We start from the raw sequence: 14,847 nt of genomic DNA, 5'->3' as shown, positions 1-14,847 counted from the left end.
TCCAGTTTCAGTTGGTGTTAAGATGTATAGACAATTTTATTAGCAGATGGCATTAACAATACTCACAAAATGTACATTTTACAAGAAAGCAAAGAGTACATATAATATATCTTAGATGGAAGTACATGAAATGGCACAATACAAAATACTTTGCAGAATCTGAGGTTGTGTTGTGGTTACATTAATGCTACAAGCCATGGGGAAAGCCAGGTAATATTTACCAAAGGTATGGACGCACTTAAAAGTGCAAATGGTTGAACACTAATAAATGAAGAGCAACAAGGTAGAGTATGTAAGCTCAATTAAACAAAGTGCATTCAGATTCAAGTAATACTGCCCTGGAGGGGAGTACAATATGGGTTTATTTCAGTAGTTTACCATTAAGAATGTTATTGCTATCAGGTTCATTGTGCAACATGGTTACTTTCACAGATCAGGCAGCGTACATCAAGTTCCCACCGTAGACTCTTTGAGCAGGAACTTTCATTAGCTGTTCCATCAAAGCAAAAATGTTGCACAGAATCCTCTGACAAAACAACTCATTCCTTCTGTAGACAAGTAACATCTGATCTAATTTTTTATTATATATAAGGGATCAAAAGCTGAAATTAAGCCACTCTTAGTTTTGCGATTTTGTTGGCCAGCTCTAACAAGACCGGGTATCTGAAGGTTCTGCTCTTCCAAGAATCTGGAATTCCTGACAGTCCAACCTAAAAAGAAAAAGGTTCTAGGATGTTATCCACTTTCAGCAATCCACAAATATGACCAACATGTATTTTGCATGGGGTCAGCTGAAAGAACCCCCTGCAATTAAAAGGAGAGAGACCATGAATGGGTTATCATACCCGAGCTCCCAAGCAGGCCCCGATGAAAGAGCTTCTGCTACTGGTACATCCCCCGCAACGCATGGTGTTACGCACAGCCTGATCAAACACCGTTTCAGTCAGGACCGCGTGCAGCGCCGCCTGGAACGCACCAGGCAAAGCTGTAATGAAGCACAGACTTCAGTCAAAGAAAGGAAGAATTTTACATTTAAAAACAAGATATGGCAAACATATGAACACCCTGAAGTTATTTTACTTTCCCCCCCTCTCTCAACAAGAATGCATTGTAAGGCAATTTGAAAACTGACTGTCTTTTCTGCACTTAACATGGTTTTCCTTCCTGAACATGTGTTTCTACTTCAAAGAAGGCAGGAGCTTTAGGAAAAGTAAGCATTAATTGCAGGATCAAAAGACGAGGGCGCCCTCCCAGAACAGAACAGAACAAATCAGCTGACATCTACAGTATTGGCTCATGGGGGGGAATAAATCAGTCTTGTGGTCGTTTTGATTGGCGATTAAACTGACCTCATGTGTTTGTGAACATGGCAGGCATCAGCTCTTTAGGAGACTTGGATAGATTCTCCTCTACCTGCTGAATGTGTCCTGAAACATGATTGAAAGTTACACAATTTAAACTTTAAGCTTTATAATCTAGTCAATTTACAATCTGAAGGGAAATTGTTCACATAGTTATACCTCTTTGGTATTTATAGTTAAACATGGTTACTTAGTTCTGTATACAACATTTTAATTTCCAACAGAAATGGGATCATAAAAATGCAATTCACAAAAAATCTCAAATGCTGCATTTCAATTCAACATTTTACAAAATTAAAAAAAATGACAGCACGTCATTTTACTGCATCACTAGCTGCTGCATACTCAAAAAAAAAAAAAAATGTAGTTTTTTCAAAAAGCTTCAGTAATGATTAAGTCTTTCCTCCACAATCACTAACAGATGGCAGCTTATGAAAATCAGGATCTTCAGACTGAATGACTATCCTCCTAGAAAATGGAATCAAAACACTTTCTGCCAATTTTATCTTTTTAAAAACACAATGCATGCAATATCCTGTACAGGATACATTTTGCATTTTACAATGATCCCCAGTCACAAATTGCCAAAGAATAAACATTAACTTCTATTTTAGGTGCTTGCAAGAGTCCACAGGGTGATGTAATGCTTCTCTCAATCAATAAACCTTTCGTAGAGTTACAGTGAGGGGAAAAAAAAGTATTTGATCCCCTGCTGATTTTGTACGTTTGCCCACTGACAAAGAAATGATCAGTCTATAATTTTAATAGTAGGTGTATTTTAACAGTGAGAGACAACAACAAAAATCCAGAAAAACACATTTCAAAAAAGTTATAAATTGATTTGCATGTTAATGAGGGAAATAAGTATTTGATCCCCTATCAATCAGCAAGATTTCTGGCTCCCAGGTGTCTTTTATACAGGGAACGAGCTGAGATTAGGAACACTCTCTTAAAGGGAGTGCTCCTAATCTCAGCTCGTTCCCTGTATAAAAGACACCTGTCCACAGAAGCAATCAATCAGATTCCAAACTCTCCACCATGGCCAAGACAAAAGAGCTGTCCAAGGATGTCAGGGACAAGATTGTAGACCTACACAAGGCTGGAATGGGCTACAAGACCGTCGCCAAGCAGCTTGGTGAGAAGGTGACAACAGTTGGTGAGATTATTCGCAAATGGAAGAAACACAAAATAACTGTCAGTCTCCCTCGGTCTGGGGCTCCATGCAAGATCTCACCTCGTGGAGTTTCAATGATCATGAGAACGGTGAGGAATCAGCCCAGAACTACACGGGAGGATCTTGTTCATGATCTCAAGGCAGCTGGGACCATAGTCACCAAGAAAACAATTGGTAACACTACACCGTGAAGGACTGAAATCCTGCAGCGCCCGCAAGGTCCCCCTGCTCAAGAAAGCACATGTACAGGCCCGTCTGAAGTTTGCCAATGAACATCTGAATGATTCAGAGGAGAACTGGGTGAAAGTGTTGTGGTAAGATGAGACCACAATCGAGCGCTTTGGCATCAACTCAACTCGCCGTGTTTGGAGGAGGAGGAATGACCCCAAGAACACCATCCCCACCGTCAAACATGGAGGTGGAAACATTATGCTTTGGGGGTGTTTTTCTGCTAAGGGGACAGGACAACTGCACCGCATCAAAGGGATGATGGACAGGGCCATGTACCGTCAAATCTTGGGTGAGAACCTACTTCCCTCAGCCAGGGCATTGAAAATGGGTCGTGGATGGGTATTCCAGCATGACAATGAGCGAAAACACACAGCCAAGGCAACAAAGGAGTGGCTCAAGAAGAAGCACATTAAGTTCCTGGAGTGACCTAGCCAGTCTCCAGACCTTAATCCCATAGAAAATCTGTGGAGGGAGCTGAAGGTTCGAGTTGCCAAACGTCAGCCTCGAAACCTTAATGACTTGGAGAGGATCTGCAAAGAGGAGTGGGACAAAATCCCTCCTGAGATGTGTGCAAACCTGGTGGCCAACTACAAGAAACGTCTGACCTCTGTGATTGCCAACAAGGGTTTTGCCACCAAGTACTAAGTCGAAGGGGTCAAATACTTATTTCCCTCATTAACATGCAAATCAATTTATAACTTTTTTGAAATCCGTTTTTCTGGATTTTTTTGTTGTTATTCTGTCTCTCACTGTTAAAATACACCTACCATTAAAATTATAGACTGATCATTTCTTTGTCAGTGGGCAAACGTACAAAATCAGCAGGGGATCAAATACTTTTTTCCCCTCACTGTAGATGGCTAAGAATTTCACTATTCCTGTACATTTTAAAAATCAAAATGGTGTTAACGGACTCTTATAAATGTGCATGTTCTACATCTAATTGCCAATAAGAAGCCTCATCACAAGGTTTCTCACCTCAGTGTTCAATACCCTTTAAGAAAAAGCATCTTCTACAAATGCAAGTGTATATTAACATACCAATGATGGTTCTGTCCAGATCCTTTGGGTTCACTCGGTTGTCGTCCTCGAGCTGCTCCAACACAGCCTTCAGGGCCTTCGGATCAGGACCGTGTAGAATATAATACTCCAGGAATCTGCAGAGGTTCAAAGTGGCTCTGTTACACTATTTAACTGCATGGTTAAACACACCATAGACAAACATCACATCACAATTGCACTCATTAAAGTCAGGGCTTTCCCTTCATTTTAACTTAATCACATATTTTGTGTATTTTATATTTTTATTAATGAAATAGCGTTTCTCCCTACATTTAAAAAGGGAGAACTAGAACTAATTTGATTCTGGGGGAACTCTTAAAGGTTCTCAATTAATGTATTTGGCTACAGACAAACTGAATTAATACCTACTCCACTTCGGAGTACAGCACTACACCCTAAAGGATTTCAGTGCCACTCGTTAAAAGACTGACCTCGCTGCTGCCAATGTTTCGGACACACAGCCCTCGTAGTTTTGCGTGACACTGATCGCCTGCTCAACTTTCTCCAACATTTCTGGCTTCCCAGCATAGAGAGCAACAATTGGAGCGAGTTTTGTAATCCCATCCATCTGATTATCCAAATCACAGCCTTCAAAAAGAGATTTAAAAATTAATAATGATAATTATATTTAAAGAACAAAGTAGGTTAGGTTAACATGAACAGTAACAGCATTTCTACTGCTGATCAAACAGCATTGCATCTGCACCTGGTACTGAATTAAATTTTTTGACTTCATATTTCTAAAAAAAAATATATATATACACATCACATTTTATTCCCCCCGCAAAAAAAAAAAAAAAAAAAAAAAGGAAAATACAGCACAAATATCTATGCCCTGGTATTGCAGTCACACATTTTTAATTTAGTTTTGCAATCTAGAGAGAATGCACATTTCCAACTATAAAATAAAAAGGGAAATTTTTTTTTAAATAGGTATAGATATAAATGTATATACTTAACCTGGATGGCAGGTGTATTCTCTTACTTAAGAGTGGCCATAAAATATGCATTGAGTAACCTTAGATTCACTTAACTGCATGTACTGCAGCGCAATGCTTAATTAAACAAATTGAATTGCAAGAACAGTAACCTTACATGCACTTGTGTACAATATGCAATTCTGGAAACCTCTACATAAAATTCTACTAGTTATCTGCAATATTGTGCTTGGGTAATAGGGGTTACTACATGTTTTTCCTCTGGAACTCATTTGAATTGAAGTGAATGCTGATAAAACTAGTTTTAAATCCAAACCCTTTACCCTAGATTACCCCCCGAGTGGCAGGAAGCTACCGTTTATTTTAACCCTAAACAAAACCCAAAACCAAGCCTAGTTCATCTTACGCCACTCTGGAGCCAAACCAGGGGGGCTCAGTTTGCCATCCCTGACATACAGAAGTATTCTGTAGATGCATTCATGCATGCAGTTCCAAAGCAGAAAATGTCCTTTACTCGTCTGTCACCTGTTTCAGTCATCCCTGCCTCAAAGTTTTGCAGGAACCTTTTGAGGCTAGCGTGTCTCCATGGTCCTTCAATAGGAAGTGGAGTTCTGGGAGCTGGGGACAGGTTAAGAAAGGGTCACCATCAAAGTAAATGTCAAAGAATAAGCACCAAGGGAAGAGTAAAGAACTCAGAATAGGGCTTTTCTAAAAGGAAGGTATCCGTTCCACTTAACGGCAAAAGCGGACAGAAAAATAAATTACTTAAGACAGTGGCCTATATCCTATAGGTCTTACTTTCGAAGAAGGGGAGTTCAGTACACAAATGAGGAAGTAGTAAACAAGTGAACACCACATCATAAAATTAGCAAAGTATTTCCATTTACGGTTAAAGAATTTCCTGCAAAAGAAACTCAGTCAGCAGATTTCAAGTCACAGTAGTTATACTTACGAAAAAGGAGATTAAAGTGAATGAGAATGTCTAACCTCCTTTGGGACGATTGGGATTATTAACAGGAGTATCGTACTCTGAGCCTGGTCCAAAGAACTTGTACGTACGCTGCGTCAGATCATCCACATTTAAACCTGTTGAATTACACAACACGAAAAGATAGTTTAAAACAGCCACAAGCATATTTCAAATAAACTCGCTCACATTTGAAGATGTTGTTGCTACTCTTCTGAAATAATACATTTGATCTACCTTTATCAAGCGGTCAACTCACAGTATAGCACTATTTCACGTCAGTTTATTTATGACCATGCTCTCTCCAGGACTGACAGTATTATTGTCCTGATGTCTTGAAATGCACTTTAACCAGGGCCGGCTGCCAGCAGGCACTCGCAGCATTAATGCACATTACCTCCACACTCTGCTAGAGACTCCAGCAACACAAAAGCCTGATCCCCATAACCACTCTGCTGCCCAGTGTCCCTCCTGTAAAAGGGATTGGCGGACTGGGGTCTGAATTCGGGGCAAGGCTCTTGGGACACAAGGGCATCAAGCTTCTGGAGATCATAGATCCAGTGCAGAGGCTGGGCTGCAGGGAATGACAAGACCGGTGTTAGATCAGACCATGCAGGTTTCATCTGAGGATCTTAGCTGATCAACCTGGATCATACACACACATGTAACTTCTTGCATTGCAGCTATGTGCACTAATTGAATGTTTGATTTACTTTAAATGATGGATTATGGTAGTCCAAGATCTGAATTCAACATTGACACATGTGGGGTGGGTTCGTTATTTAATAACCAACGCTAGAGCTCTAGAAGCATCAAACAATCGCCACGCCCCCTTTTCTGAAAACGAAGACAGGCTTCCAGCAGATACATTTCCACCAACCATGTGGACCACATCGATAAAGACCCTACGTCACTAAAACCAATAATGGCATGATCAATGTGGTGTTTGTGTGTAAGGCAGTGTTGAATAATATGTACGGTAGATACAATTGTAATAAACAGTGTACCTGCGGCGTCCGCCACCGCGGCTCCAATAATTGCGCCAACTGCCCTTTCTTCACAAGCCAGAGCCATCTGTGTAGGACTGGAAACGGCAGCATTGAGCTCATCTCACAAAACACCGTGCAGACCAGCGACACAGCATTTCAGCCATTTTACTTCCACTTTCAGCTGCACGCATGACCTTGTGTGTAACCTCCCTGTGTTAGTTAGCCTGTATCATACATGCATGCATGTCAATAATGGATTTCTTTATCCTAATTGGCCGGATAATACTGGTATAGGTCAGTGCTTCCCTAATGGTAATACTATATACAACACACACCTTTGCATAAGCCCTTGGACGAATATGTTACAGCACTGACAAATAAGTTATTATGAATATGAATAAGCAGCTGCCCTGTACGAATATTTACCTTATTAACAAACTGTCTACATGTGCTCCCTGCATAAAGCAACCAGTCAGTTTTTAAGTTTTCGATTAATAACAGATCAAGTTGGACGTCAATAATGCCAGTAATGTGCAGAAAAGCAGATCTACTCAGTTGTGGTAGAGTTTACACCGATGTTACTCCCACCTTGCGCTCCCGGGGTTCACCGCACTTCCCGTTGCGAGCCCCACCCTCCGCCGGCCTTTATATCCGCAAGGAACCCCAATCGCGTCGGGTCTGCCGGCTGCGCTGATCAGCCAATCGCGTTATAGATCCGGATACATTGGTCGTGTTCGTGGAGCGCAGGTGTCCGCAGGTCTGCGCAGATCTGCAGAGTTACAGCGATTCTATTGGTGGATCCCCGCAGGACTGCGGAAATCTTCGATATACGAACACTCGACCAATCATTACACGACGTTATGTACTCTTCCACTTCCTGATCACGTTTTACTGTGACTTACATGAGAAAACAAGAAAGTGGTTCAGTATTTAGTTCTTAATGTACCTGTTGTGTGTTTTTATTTATACACTTATTTAGTTTTATAGCATTTTGTGCACTATTAAAACAAATAAACAAAAAACACACAATGCCTACCATTTATAGAGGTAAACATATAAGCCCTGTTCTTGTCGAAGGAATGGTTACTACTATTACAATGATTGCAAGTCAAATCTTGATATTATTAATTAATGATTAATGGTTTCTTTATAGTTGTTGACATTGTTTGATTTGTTTGATTTTAATATATATTGGGGGGGAAAATCCCCTGCAATTGAGACTAAAGTTGACATTTATTATTATTATTATTATTATTATTATTATTACGTTAACTATTAAGTTTGCAATACACTAAGACAATTGCACTACATATTTGCATATAGGGTGAGCAATAACATGCTCTGTGTACAAGCTCTTATAATCAACAACAGAAAAAATAACTAAAATTACTTCCAGTACTAATATTAAGTACATGTCCAGTTGAATGAGTGAAAATAAAGCAGGGACATGAACATTTTAAAACTTAAAATTTTAAAACATATTAAATTAATCATTTAATTTTTTCCAAATAAGTAAAACACTTTTTTAGCCTGTAGAGGGGGGTATTCCTGTGTATTGCTATGCATTATGTTATTCTTTGGTAAAACTGTTACACACTACCTCATTTGAGTTCTATTAATATGTATTTGGTTGAACAAACAATAGAACCTCAATAAACCAAACCCCTTTAGCATTTACAGTTTTACATGATCTGTACTTTTAAATGCACATATGTAATTGCCTTCCATTTTAAAAGCTTGTGTGCTCTAGAAAAATAATTGTAAAATATATGTGGATGTTTAAAAAGGAATACAAATACATACACAAGTACTAAACATTTAAGTTGAAGTTGCTTTCACTCATCAGTGCTAAACTTCTCTGTATTGTTAGATGATATTAAATATTAAAAAACAAAGTAAAGTCCTTTTTATTGTTCTATTGTTTTCAAATAGACACAATATTATAGTTTTTGTTCTTGTTACGGTAATTTTTGACCGTATAGAACGTTATGATGAATGTGCTTTTTTATTTGTTTTAGTTTTAAATCATCCTCCATATACTTTTCTTTAGTGAGCTTCCCTTTTCCCTTTTCTTTTTTCACTTCACACACCTCCAGCAAGGATTTTGAGCACAGCTGAAACAACTAATCCCCAGAGGTTTTTCCATTTCCATGAAACCCTATCATCGAGAAGCCTGGCTATTTTTCCTCTCTTGTGGTCTATTGATTTTTAAAACAGACCCTGAACTGAACGAAATAAAAGGGCAATGCAACTTGATTCAACAGACTATTTGTTGCAGCTTTGTGCAAATCAACACATTGTCTGGTCTCAAACAACTTATTTGTTCTGGTTAATGTCAATGTTGTCTTATTTGAGCATGATAATTGCCTGTATCCTTACTGTATTAAGGAAACATATTTTGAAAATGTGCCCAAAGGAAGAACCATTGCTGTTTTTCTTTCAGAGGGGCAATTTTAAAATGCAGGAAATGATTTCAAATGCACACTACAGACTAATAAGGATGTTCCGCAAACAGCAGTCGCTGAGGCGCATCGGCTATTGTTACAGGATAAAGTGGCATCATCTGCACTGGAATCACCATAAATGATTTGCAAAATATACTGTACAAAAGTCTACAAGCTCCGTGGAATGCCCACAACGCGACTTGCATAAACGCTTGGTAAAGAGCTCAAGTTTAAAGCTTTGATCATCTGTCATCCCAGTAGGATTGTACCATCTTGTGCCAGGACTCTAAAATAGCGTTTGGGGGGAAGTGGAGATAGACATTGACCTCGAACACATTGAGCTCTCCACTTCCTTCCTGAGCTGGCCTGCCTTATCATGTTTCCTTCATCTTCCCTCTGACAAACCTAACAAACTACAAATCCATTTAGAGTTGCCAAGAGACCAGGGAAAATTCTGGTTCTGTACAAACTCCCTATTATAACCTGTTTTTTCCATTATAAAACTGGCCGAGTCCTACTGGCCTGTATACATGCCTACTAACCACTGACATTGTATATTCTATATCATACTGAAGAACTGTAGTAGTTCTTCCAATACATTTACAGTATGAAAGACATAAAGCCAGTTTATACCCATATAATCTATGTCATTAACAGATGAGTATTTCTCAATCTATATATGATGCAATTAAAAAAGAGCCTTGTGTGTTAACAACTCACTAACTCTTCCTCATTCAGCTCGTAAGGAGAGATTAAATAGAAGCAGAGTAATGTGAGGAAAAGGTGACCATCTTTTGTTAATTATTTAAGTCTGATAACAATTACTCATACATATAACTTCACTTAACATTTGTTGAATTCAGGATACAGATATCAAATGCAGAATAACAATTTCATTAGACAGCATAGGAGCCACCAGTACAGTACACAAATAACTTGTTTACCTGAACCTACTGGGAGAAAACATGAGCAAACCTTCTCTACAAAGGAACATCAATATGAACATGTTTCTCACACATATTTATTCAGTGAAGTCTGCTTTATTATCTGAATGATAATATGCTTTCATTCTGATATTATGTCTACGGTGAGGCTGATTTACATTTAATAGCTTCAGTTTCCTTACTGTGAGGAGTTGCTGAGTTTGGATATATGCCAGATCTCCTTGATCTATTGTTGCCTTGACTTTAGTGCCCTGAACGCACAGATGCCATTTGTTTGCATCTCTGCTCTAATGTGAAATCACCATAGAAGATGGTTTAGATTTTAAAGTAAGCTCTCCTCGACGGTGAACTAGAAGCACAGGTATTCTTAATTAATTTAATTGCTTTGTTCTTTGACCCTTTGTTCCATTACCTAATGAGTCTGTTGGGGAAGACATACAAAAATGTAGCTAGGTAAAGGCATAGGCATCAGTAGATATCTGAACTTATATCTTGTCTTATATATCTGAAAATGTATATTAGTTTACATAATAGTCAAATTAAATAGGGATAATAGCTGTTAATGAAGGCATTTTCCAAATATTCAGTTGTATAGGACAATTTGGATCCAGAACTTAGTAAAAGAAGCTTTACGGGATGTGACAAATGTAAGAATAAGAGGAGATTTTGATTTGGATGTAAAAAAAGTGTTCACAGACTGAGATGTCTCTGATAAACATTAATTAGAGTTAAGGGAACTTAAAATGTGGAATTGACTACAGTACTTATCTGGTATTATATTTCAGTATAATTAAGTGATTCATTATTGCAGACTCAAAATAGTTATACTTATTCTGGGTTCAACAGCAGCACACTGAAGTAACTAATTTTAGAAGGGATTTCTGAGTTATATTACCCTGAACCAAGACACTTCCTCGATAATGACAGCTCAGATATGAACACGTGTGCGGCACTAGACTTCAGTGCACTTTTAATCATTTAGTAAGGTTAATATATGCTTTTTTCATTTTGCAAGTCAGTGCATGGCAGAATCTAATGCAATACCCCAGCTTTTACACACATTTGCAACTAGAGAGGGCTTATTAGACTAACACAAGAACTCTCCACCCCCACAGTTTACCCAGCACCACAGTCCACTAGTTCCTAAACAATTTACTGCTCTGTGAGGCATTTTGATCCCTTAACATGTCTATGAACCAATTGCATTTTCTGCCTGCAATGGAAGCAGCAGCTTCACATAGTGGAGAGAGCGTTCAGCGTCCAGGATTAGCATTACGATACCATAGAGGCATAGTTTAAAGAAAATCATTTTTGGAATAGACGTTTATAATTAGTTACATGAAAGCCCACACGTTAGTGTTTAAAGATGCGGGAGATGATTCGTCTGGAAGAGTTAAGGGTTTGATTGTGTGCATTCATGCTTTCTCTGGAGTGAGAAGCTCGTGGCAGTTTTCCACCCTTTCTTTTGCCCCAGCCCCCATGCAAAGAACTAGCTTTAATAAATCCAAGGTTAATCCCACTGGAATTCCTAGTTTTTCTGGAGCTGATACCTTGCAGGAAGGGCTTAACTTTCCCCACACAATCATTCTCCCATAAATCAGTTGGCGTTACTGTCTTCCCATGTGGGAGAGAATTTACTGTAGTTTTATTTATCTAAAATTGATATTCTGCTCAGGGTTGGATGTGCTGATTTATTTGTCTGCGTGCTTCTAATCAATATTTAATGTCGATTAACAGTATACGGAGGCCTTTGTTTAATACTAAGGGTACAGCAACCAGAGCAAATACTGAAAAAAGGAAGTCATGTGCCAAGGAGTAATATGCACATGTCAAAATCAAAGGTATTATTCTCCATTGGGAGAAAGTGTTCAATTAAAAAGACTCAAAACTGTAATTCACTGGGTTGGTACTATGTTTAGTGTCCTACAAACTGCATCAGAAGGCAATGCATATACAGCATATATTTATATACATGACGCATTACATCTTTTTGTTTTGTAATATAAAATTAAAAGGCTGACAAAACGCAAATTAAATTCTTAAAATAAAAAAAACTCAAATATTCCATTATAGAACTCCATAGAATGTGTCGTTCTCGTTCCAGACATATGGCACGTTGCTATTTCTGCAGGGTGAAATGTAATAAGCACTAATTTATCAAAAAGGATTTCATTAGGTGTAAACTAAAGAGGCAGTGTCCCAGTGTGTGCGTTTACCACACACTGTTTTATGCTGATCAAGTGAGCATCCATTATTACCCTCAAAACTAGAGATTCATATTAACACTAAAGCTCGGGTACCCCCATCCCCCTTTCTGATCAATTATTCATGGGTTGAATCTGCTGACATATGTCCAGTCTATAACATCCTTTCCTTGGCCACCATAAGCCAGAATGATTCTTTTGAGTGCTTCTGCAAGAAAAAACATGACAAATAGTCATGCACTCTATATATTATATATTTGACTTCTGCATGGCAATACATAAACAAAGAACGAGCACAAATACAACGATCATGGTAACAGACTGTAAAACATCCTATATTGCTGCAAGCACAGCCTCCTGTATGGTGCAGTCCATGCAATGCTACTACTACTACTACTAACTCACTCTTGCTGTCACCCCCGGGGGCTTTTTCATTCCCCCAGTTCACTTGTGAGCATGCACTGGCTCACTGTCTCTGTGTGGAGCAAGTGAGTGGCAGACGGAAGAGAGACAACGACCGCAGAGGCAGCAAACGAGCTCGCAGGGGTGGGAGCGCACAGAGGAGGCAGTACCGGCTGCACAGCTCGGAAGCTCTCAGTCTGTGCAAAGCCTCCAGCGAGGTGCCTGAAATGCGCTGCAGAAGTGGGAAGTGAAATTGCATGCGTATCGTTGCTGTATTTCACTTCCACCTCGGCAGATCGGATTTGTAAGGACGGCAGCCTCCTTGCTAACCTCGGGCTTTGTGTTGGATGCTCGTTTAGATACGCATAGATTGCACCTTTGATTGATCAAAGCATGATGGAGCCTTGGAGGCAATGCGCGCTGTGGCTGATCAATTGCAAGGTGCTGCCGCCCAACCACCGGGTAACATGGGAGTCTGCCCAGGTGTTTGATTTAGCCCAGACCCTGAGGGACGGGGTCCTTCTGTGCCAGCTTCTCAACAACCTCAGACCTCAGTCCATCAACCTGAAAGAGATCAACCTGAGACCGCAGATGTCACAGGTAAGCAAGGATACTGTTTGTTACTGTGATCATGAGCCAGTAGTTTTTGAGTAGACTTTATCCTGTGTGACGTCATGAGAGCGATGGGGTTCGTCTGTATCTGCTGTTATTAGGTGATGTCTTATTTGATTTATTGTGACGTGCCTTCACAAGGTACAACAAAGCACACTTTTTTAATGCCAGTGCATTGGCTGACGTTTCGACAACTAGAAATGAATGCAAAGCTAAGATCAAAGCGCTGATCAAAAGTGAATCTTTAAGTTTGGTCCCAGATTAATTGAATAATAAATGCCTCGATGGTCCTTTTTACCGGTAATAGAGAAAAGAAAGTATTGAGGAAGTTGCATGATTGTCCTGTGTACCGTTATGTGAACACACACTATTCCGCCCTCTATAGGTTTTGACAGACACACGTAAGATATTTACATTTACAAATTCTGAAATTACACTTTCTATGTATCTGTAGATCTGTGACACTTAATGGACCACATGTATGATGTATATATAAATATAGCTATGAAAAAAAAAAAACATACATATTTATTTTAAGAAATTGTCCTAAACATCAAAGAGCTAAAATCTAAAACACAATATGTTTTATTCAACTTAATGAAAGTTGTTTTATATCTGTAGTGTAGTTTGCTCATTGGGGAAATTGGGATATATATATATATATATATATATATATATATATATATATATATATATATATATATATATATATATAGACTTAAGATTGGGGCTACACCACAGTAAGTTCTCATATACTAGTTTGTGAAATAATGCAGCTAGGAATAGGGAACTATGCCAAAAACGTCTTAAATGTGTTGCATGTTAAAGCAAATAGACAAATTTAACTGTAGATTCAAAACATGCTTCTAGCATTATATTAGCAACTATTTAACACTGAGAAGGGATATGAATTTGAGCAGTTGCTCTTGCAATATTTCCAATTTCATTTAAATGTGATGGGTAATTGTCATGTTTTTATATATATTTGATGTCCTTGATGGACTTAACTAAAGTAGGAATAAAGTAGGAACCATTTAAATTTTTTTTCCACAGATAGGATAAATGTTGGTCTCTAATCAGTCCCGGCTCCAGCTTAGTATAACGGGGGGCAATGAGTCTTATAGTGGGGCATACAAATCTAAAATAAATACATATACATATATACATACATACATACATACATACATACAATAACTAGTAAAATACATATCTTTTGATTACATTTGTAGACCTTTTAATGTTTTCATAGATTCAATTAACTGTTTTTAGTCATATTGTGTTAATGAGTGTTAACCCACGAAGCTACAACTCAGAGAAAAGGCCGTTTGATTTGGTGTAACCGTAGTGTGCAATGTCTTACATAGGATGCTGGGATCCAATCCTGGCTTTGGCTTAGTGGCATCAGTACAGTGTGCAAATGTGGCCTGGTTTCACATAACGTTTTTGGAAAATGGAAGATGAAGATGTTACACACTTGTTTTGACAATGCATGTAAAAAGTGTGTACTGGATATCCACAA

General features: G+C 38.7%; 2 protein-coding genes across 3 annotated transcripts in view; one reads left to right on the top strand and one right to left on the bottom strand.

Moving 5' to 3' along the window:
* Window positions 1-17: 17 nt before the first annotated feature.
* On the bottom strand, window positions 18-7,381 carry selenoj (selenoprotein J). Of its 2 annotated transcripts, none has more exons than XM_066692629.1 (10): window positions 7,311-7,381; window positions 6,741-6,817; window positions 6,131-6,307; window positions 5,754-5,852; window positions 5,292-5,384; window positions 4,260-4,416; window positions 3,808-3,923; window positions 1,350-1,427; window positions 846-985; window positions 18-710 (listed from the first exon to the last, which is right to left on the bottom strand). In XM_066692629.1, the coding sequence occupies exons 2-10, from the start codon at window positions 6,805-6,807 to the stop codon at window positions 609-611; spliced, it is 1,029 nt and encodes a 342-aa protein (XP_066548726.1). In that variant the 5' UTR covers window positions 6,808-6,817; window positions 7,311-7,381; the 3' UTR covers window positions 18-608. The 2 variants fall into 2 exon arrangements, with proteins under 2 accessions (XP_066548726.1, XP_066548725.1); XM_066692628.1 differs by lacking the exon at window positions 7,311-7,381 and adding an exon at window positions 7,149-7,304.
* A 5,526-nt stretch (window positions 7,382-12,907) lies between these two features.
* Window positions 12,908-14,847, top strand: part of vav3a (vav 3 guanine nucleotide exchange factor a) — a 68,264-nt gene continuing 66,324 nt past the window's right edge. The window contains exon 1 of the mRNA XM_066691896.1: window positions 12,908-13,316. Coding sequence (XP_066547993.1) covers window positions 13,110-13,316 — 207 coding nt within the window. The 5' untranslated portion in view covers window positions 12,908-13,109. The remainder of the gene's footprint in view (window positions 13,317-14,847) is intronic.

Source organism: Amia ocellicauda, chromosome 19 (genome assembly GCF_036373705.1).
Source record: "Amia ocellicauda isolate fAmiCal2 chromosome 19, fAmiCal2.hap1, whole genome shotgun sequence".
NCBI lineage: Eukaryota > Metazoa > Chordata > Actinopteri > Amiiformes > Amiidae > Amia > Amia ocellicauda.
Note: the sequence above shows the minus strand (reverse complement) of the source record. Positions and strands in the feature narration are given on the sequence as shown.